General features: G+C 49.6%; 1 protein-coding gene across 1 annotated transcript in view; it reads right to left on the bottom strand.

Moving 5' to 3' along the window:
• Nucleotides 1-28: 28 nt before the first annotated feature.
• The window catches only part of CNOT1 (CCR4-NOT transcription complex, subunit 1), a 47419-nt gene continuing 40560 nt past the window's right edge, over nucleotides 29-6887 (bottom strand). Inside the window, exons 39-48 of the mRNA XM_010140997.1 lie at nucleotides 6321-6569; nucleotides 5549-5712; nucleotides 5154-5271; nucleotides 4601-4702; nucleotides 4184-4357; nucleotides 2720-2869; nucleotides 1754-1934; nucleotides 1242-1374; nucleotides 1009-1143; nucleotides 29-879 (exon numbers count right to left, since the gene is read on the bottom strand). Coding sequence (XP_010139299.1) covers nucleotides 801-879; nucleotides 1009-1143; nucleotides 1242-1374; nucleotides 1754-1934; nucleotides 2720-2869; nucleotides 4184-4357; nucleotides 4601-4702; nucleotides 5154-5271; nucleotides 5549-5712; nucleotides 6321-6569 — 1485 coding nt within the window. The 3' untranslated portion in view covers nucleotides 29-800. The remainder of the gene's footprint in view (nucleotides 880-1008; nucleotides 1144-1241; nucleotides 1375-1753; nucleotides 1935-2719; nucleotides 2870-4183; nucleotides 4358-4600; nucleotides 4703-5153; nucleotides 5272-5548; nucleotides 5713-6320; nucleotides 6570-6887) is intronic.

Here is a 6887-nt window from a genome sequence, read left to right as displayed (position 1 = left end):
AGACTGTGTGGTCACTGGGTGAGGGTGGGAAAAGCTCTAGATTTAACCCCCACACACCTTCCAAAATTTACAAGTGTCCAAAAAAAAAAAAAAGCTATAGGCCTGGTCTCTGGTTTCTTGACTAAAACCAGCTGACCCTCTCCCGAAGGGCCTGAGGTGGGTCTTCCCCAGCAGAAAGGAGGCTTCTCCTGCCACTCCACTTGCTGTCTGTCAGCATTTGATGAGGGGAAAGGGAACAGCAACGCTGACCCCTAACCCCTCCCTCGCCCCTCCCTACTCCATAGTATTCCCATATTCCAAACACATCCGTCTTTTTTCTTCTTGTAAAACAACTTAGTGATTTAAAGGTCCCCCATCCACATAAAGAAAAATAAGTTACATAATATTATAACTGGCTTTTCAGTATTCTTTGGGAGTCTGGGAATGTCAGGACAAGGAGGTTTGCCCCAGACAAGTGCTTGGCATCAGCAGCTGCCCCTTTATTACGAGCTGGACAGGCACCAGTTACCCACCTGCCTTTTACACAATTTGCACAAACCCAAAAGTCCAGACAAACGTTTCTGCTCCTTGTATTTACACTAGTTCAAAATGATATTCACAGCGTCTTCTGCATTTTGGCCAAAAGTCAATAATTGGTTTCGAACTTTGGAACGTGCCCACACAGACTTTCACCCAGGGTCTGTCGTGTCTACCCAATCAAAGGGGCTGGGATGGTCAGGAGGAGCCTTACAGAGACTTCTGTCAGTCGATGGGACGGAGACCTCCAGGCTGGCACGCTCAGAGCACGAGATGCAGCTCATCTAGCTGGCACCAGTCCCTTCCATTACTTGCTGGGCCTGCTTCTGCCCCATGCAGCACTGTGCAACCGACTGGAACAACCTGAGCACGGAAGCAAAGCGGCGTTAGGGGCGTTTTACTCCACTACGAAGCACCAAAAGCTCAAGGTGCTCAACTCGCCCCTGCTCCAGATGTGTTGTTTTAGTGATCTGGTGGTTAAGTTATACTCACTTCTCAATTTCTGGAGCGCAGTGAACAAACTCATGGTTCCAGAACTTAAAAGCTGGATTTTTTATCAGCTCAATGAAAGTAATAAGGAGACCCCAGGGGTGAGGCCTATTTACAATCAGTCGTTCCAAGAGAACCCTGAAAGCCAAAAGTAGGAACAGTTAGAGCTCAAAATGCTAAAAGCACCCAAGGCTGGAAAGCAGAAAGCTGAGTGCCGGCGGCATCCCCCCCCTCACCTGGTGATCTGCTCCTGGATGGCCTCGGTGTTGGCCTCTGCGAAGAGGTACAGCATGGTGCAGCTGAAGTAGTGGGTGTGACTGTTGGGATAGCGCAGCTGGTTGGCGATGGCGTTCAGGAACAGGTACCGGCCTGCGGAAGGGGAACAGTGAGGGCAGGTGCTTCCCTTCCACGCACACAGAAAGGAATAAAGAGCAGCCAGTACTGGTTAAGGTTTAGGTTGGTGAACCTGTCTTAGGAGGGTACAACAAAACCAGCTGAGGAAATGGAAAAGCCGTAGTCGACCCAGGCTGACACGCAGCAACAATTCAATTCCTGTGTGTTAAACTCGTTCCCTTGAATCCCCTGAACACCGGATTTGACTATTGCTCCTGCATCCCAAGTTTAATCTTCTAGCACAGCGTCACCACGAATTCACGAGCAGCTGGGGGAAGTGACCTGCTGTGTTTCTCACAGCTCCGACAACTGGCCGATAAAGTCAACGACTGAACCGGAAGCGGTTCCAGCTCACCTTCGGTGTCCAGGTCTACTGCCAAATTCTGGAAGATGTCCATGTGAGCCGAGTGGGTGATGGTACTCATGGAGGGCGTGCTGCCTTTGTTGTGAATGTGCGCGATCGCTTGAGTACCTACGTAGAGCACCAGGGCGTTAATCAGCTGGATGTTGTAGCGGTTGCCAGGTTCATTTGAGACCTAATGGCAAAGACAGGAGAAGCGTTAACGTTCTGGATTCCTTCAGCAGTCAAAGGCACGGCACGTGCAACAGCAGCGTCTGAGTATCTGCTCCGTTAGACACGGGATGTACGAAATGCTGCTGGTCAGCAACGGTGAACTGGGCTTCAGCCAGTCTGCCTTTTCTTCACCCCAAAAACACAAGCATGCAAGATTATTTCTGCAACAGTGAATCCATCGGGAGCAAAAACTTAACGGATTCTGAAAAACCACAACGGAGGTCAATAAACCCAGCTGGGTCTCAGACACTGCCTGGGTAAACAGTGCTGGAGCCACGTGTGGGAAGCCAGAGACTCTTCATCGCCCAGTGGCTGGGGACAGAACGCCCCAGGCTGACACAGCCAGCTGTGTTCTTCACCGAAGCTTTGCAAGGTTGGGCACTAGAGACGCGCGAGCAGAAGAGTCCAAGTTTTAGACAACCTCCCACTTTCACTATGAGCATTTGGCAGCTCGCGTAGATAAACCCAACTGCTTTTAAATTAGATCATTTTAGGGTCCTTAAAGTCAACATTCTCTCTCCTTGAACTCCACCTGGCTGAAACATCCTAACACACCATTAAACATCCTGCTAGGGAGGGGTGGAAGAGTTACTCGAGAAGCGCGTGTTTTCACAGGCTCTTCTACTGCCTGGACAACACGCGTGCCACACGCCAGCAGAATCCCTGCAAAAGGCAGGGTGACTCAGCCAGCGAGATCATTTGGCTCACACTCTTTAAATTCAGTGTCCTCAGAAACCAGCCACTCACTTGTAGGTTGCTGCGCAAGTCAGACAGAAAAGTGACCGGGGAGCGGGTTTTGAGATAGGAATCCAAGTCTTTCTTGAACTGAGGAGGCATCACACCAGTGAAATTCGTGAGTATTCGTGGAGCAATATTAATCTCGCTTAACATGTCCACCTGTCGAGAGAAAACCCAGTCAGCTAAACAGTAAGCAACTGCTGAAGAACTAATTGCAGCAGCAGATTGGTACGTGACACTACGTCAACTGCTGCTGTTGATCCCTTTTTCCTACCAGCAATGAAAAGAAAACACTAGACTTTTGTGGATTCCAGAAGAAACTTAAGTCTCTAACGTGCAGACTTACTAGATGACTGTCTCGGAGCTGAGGATAAAGGCATTCAAGGGCGGAGGCTGCAGGGGAATCCAGTCCCCACCTTTGAAGCCCCCTTGCCAGTTTGGTAGTGTAAAAATCTACCAGACACCCACGCAAGTCCAGAACAGCCTCCTTCAGCCTCGAGAAGTGCTAACTAAGAGAGCACTGCAGCTTCGCTCCCATCTCCCTGCATGGCTCGGGCAAGGAGGAAGGATGGGACAAGGCTTCAGCAGCGTGAGAAAGTTTGTTTCTTCTAACTATTCCGTGACAGGGAGACTGGCGTGTGCCCAAAGATCCAGTTAGATAAGATGAACACTTCTCCAAGTCCCTCCCCACTGGGCGAGAGGCTTGCTTCAGAACAGAGGTTTATCTCCTTGTTTCCACAGTAAGATGGCGCCTGTGTTTCTCATCACATTATATTTACAGTTACACAGAGCTCGGACACCAGCTCCTCAACAATGAGTTATCTGGACTCCGGTCACCACCCATCCTGTGCAGCACAAACTGTACGAGTCAGCACAAGCTGAACAAAACAGATGAGGAGAACTGTTGGCTGAGCCAGCAAACAGCAAAGCCACCAAGGAGCGCGTTTCAGTGACAAACAAGACGGCACAATGATAAAGGTGCCCTTGCTCCAGCACCGCGTGTGATCTAGGGACACCAGCAAGTCAGTCTCCCTTCGGACAAGCAAAGCGCTCTGGTTTTCCGTGCACACACGAGGCTCTCCATGAGTTCTGGGTAACACACATCTTAACAGCGCAACCCTTCTGGTGGGACCTGCACGGACCTTGAAAAGGATCTGTGGTTGCCAATGAAGCTGCACGGACCAGGGGCAAGTTCTGTGCTGCCAGCTGCAGCAGATCTCATCCAGGACAAGGACCGTATCCTGCTCCGTGGGGAAACTGTCAAACACTGAGCACTTCCAACATGACTGAAACCTCCTGCTCTAAAAAACGCTGCTCAGACGCTTAAGTCTCAAATTACCTGTTAAATTTTGAATGGTTTGCATTAATTCAAGTATCAATTAAACTGTTCATAAAACTCCACCAAAAACCTGGGTGAGGAGTACTTTAAGTGTTAAAGCTTCCTCCTCTCAAACCCAGCCAAGTCAACCCTACCTTTAGATTGGGGGTGAAGGGGTCTGGAAGCCTCATGTTCCGCGGGAAGGCACTCAGGATCAGGTTCCTTAGCTGAATACAGTTGGGTGGGATCACGTCACAGAACCCGTAGTGGTAGTCACAAAGGAATTCGGGGAAATCGTGCAGCAGGACCAGCAACACACGCAGAGTGCCCTGCAAAATAACATGAGATGGCAAAGAGGCGTGTTACTGTTGGAAGAGCTTGCAGGGCCACCCCTCCGTGCCATGTGGTTAACCGTCACGGGAGGACACTGCTCCGGGAGGGCAGCCTGTGTCTGTCCAACAGCAGATTTAAGGCCAAGACACAAGAACAGTAAACCCTACTGTGCTACCGGAACACCTACTTTCAGACAAGTTGGTTTGGAAGTAGCATTTACTAGCTGACAGTTTTCTTACCTTGTAAAGAATTTGCATAGGTTTGGTAAGTTCCACGTTTCTAAGGAAAGGAGCCAAGTACTTGAAAAGATCGATCAATAGCTGGGCATACATGGGCCAACCCTGTCAGGAAAAAAGAGACACGGCAGGTGGACCATGTGCAATGAAGAGCAGTTATCTTAACCTGAAAGCTATCATTAGATTGGTCTTTGTATAAACCAGGGCTGAGGGCACGTCCTGCTGCCAGCAGGGCAGCACAGCTCATGAGCTCAAGGGCTTTAGCTGCCCGTCACGTGCTACGGTCGTTTCCAGAACCCTCAACATGCCACACTGAAATTCGCTGCATTCTACAGCTCTGCCAGCTGTTGACAGAGGCATGTTTATTAAATTCAATTCACCCTGTATTCCGTAGTTTGACACACGGACTCTGCCCCATGCAGTTAGGTGACTGTGAATATGGAAGACAACAAAAACAGAACAGCCATGCCACTAGTGCACTTGGACGTGAAACAGCACCACGCCAGATAAGCATCCGTGTGAGCTTTAATTCAGAAGAGATGAAGTGCAGCCACACCTTCTGCTGTGGTGTATGTGCCAGCATTCTTGCAATAAATATCCGGTGGGAGATCAGTTCCAGCCAGGCATAAACAAAACCTGGAGCTTTTGTAGGCCTCAGGATGTGAAATGTGTTACTGAAAGAAAAGTTAGAGCAGGTTAGAAGTGCACAGCAATAAGTTTGCTTTTTGTAACACCGAGGGGAAACGCACACAGCCCTAAAAGCGAGGCATCTTAGCATCGTGGGTTTTACCAGTCATAATCCTCAATACGAGCACGTGGACAGGCTATAGGAGAACCGGTTATTCCGAATGTGATTAAGCCACCACAAAGGAACAGTCAGATAGTCTTCAGCTGAAAAATCTTGATCCTAGCAGGAAGGGATGAGCATTGTGGCCAACCTCAAAGACGTACCAGAAAGCCGTGAGCGTCTGGAAGTTGATGGTTTCCAGCACGTGCTCAGGAGCGTTCAATTCCAACAGCAACATGATGAAAATGCGATGGTAAGGAAGCTGCTGAAACTCGCTCTGCCGAACATCATGGTCTTGCAGAAGTACTCCCACCACAATGCCAAGAACCTGACGAGATCGAGACATTTCAGCAGTGACAGCAAGAATCACTTTGCAAGTCGGCCTAGAGCTAATACTTTAACCATCAGTAAAAAAAAACACCAGCAGATTCTAACCAGAACCAAAGGTTCTACTTGCTGGAAGCACTCCACAAATTAATATTACGGTCTGTATCAGCAGCTCCCAACCACTACGTGTGGCTCTCCCTGGCCCATGGATGCCAGTCACAAGCGACCGAGCAGCGTTGGAAGATCTTAACTACCCAAGACCATCCATGAACCAAGCAGTGCAAGGGTAGAGAGAAGGTCCTCAAAATCAAGGCAGACACCCACGTATCACCAACCTTAACCACGCTTTCTAATGCCCCAAACCACAGCAGCTGACTTTCTCGTTTCAAGGCACAAAGGCGAGTTTTGGGTTTGTTTGGTATGAACTCACTGCGAGCGAGAAAGCCACCTGGCAGCCTCAACAGTTTATCTGTTCAGCGGCCAACCCCTTAACACCCTCATCTGATCCCTCAGCAGGAGCCCGTGCGAGGGTCTCCGTTCCGTGGTTATCAGCCAAGGTACACTCGACTATGCGCTTTAAATGCGACGAGTACTAAAAGGGTTCCCCACCTTGTTCAGGAGGTTGATCTTTGTAACTGTGTTGGTGGCCTCCCCAGAGTGCTTCACTAGCAGTGCAATGAGTCGCACAAAGGCATCCAGGTTGTGGTAGCACTTGGCTCGAATCATGGTGGGGTTGGCAGCAGGGTTGTGCTGCTGCTCAGCCTGAGCACGATAGCTGATTTCAACACACATTTCGGTGCAAAGACGGAAAAAGCGGGTTATCAGGTCATCCGTTTTCAGAATTCCTTGCTGGTGCATCTATCAGGAAAGGGAGAAACCTCAGAACTGTAACCACAGCAGGTTCGTTTTACAGCTTATTTCAAACATCACACCCTTTATAAAGCCCCCACCTCGCCTGCCACAGCTAATTTCCACCCCGCTCTCCAGAGAGGTGGGTACCACGCTCTATCTGCTACTTTTCCCCAAGGCAGCTTGAGGGTGACAACGCAATTTCAGCAAAGACATCTCCTCCCAAACAGAGTCTTTTTGATCCCAACTCTTCAAGCGTCAGCATGGCTGAAGAGCCCGTTTCAGTATCAGCAGGATCAGCGCTGCCAGCAGCACTCGACCTTGGAT

This window comes from Buceros rhinoceros, unplaced genomic scaffold, assembly GCF_000710305.1.
Source record: "Buceros rhinoceros silvestris isolate BGI_N320 unplaced genomic scaffold, ASM71030v1 scaffold8798, whole genome shotgun sequence".
NCBI classification, from domain to species: domain Eukaryota; kingdom Metazoa; phylum Chordata; class Aves; order Bucerotiformes; family Bucerotidae; genus Buceros; species Buceros rhinoceros.
Note: the sequence above shows the minus strand (reverse complement) of the source record. Positions and strands in the feature narration are given on the sequence as shown.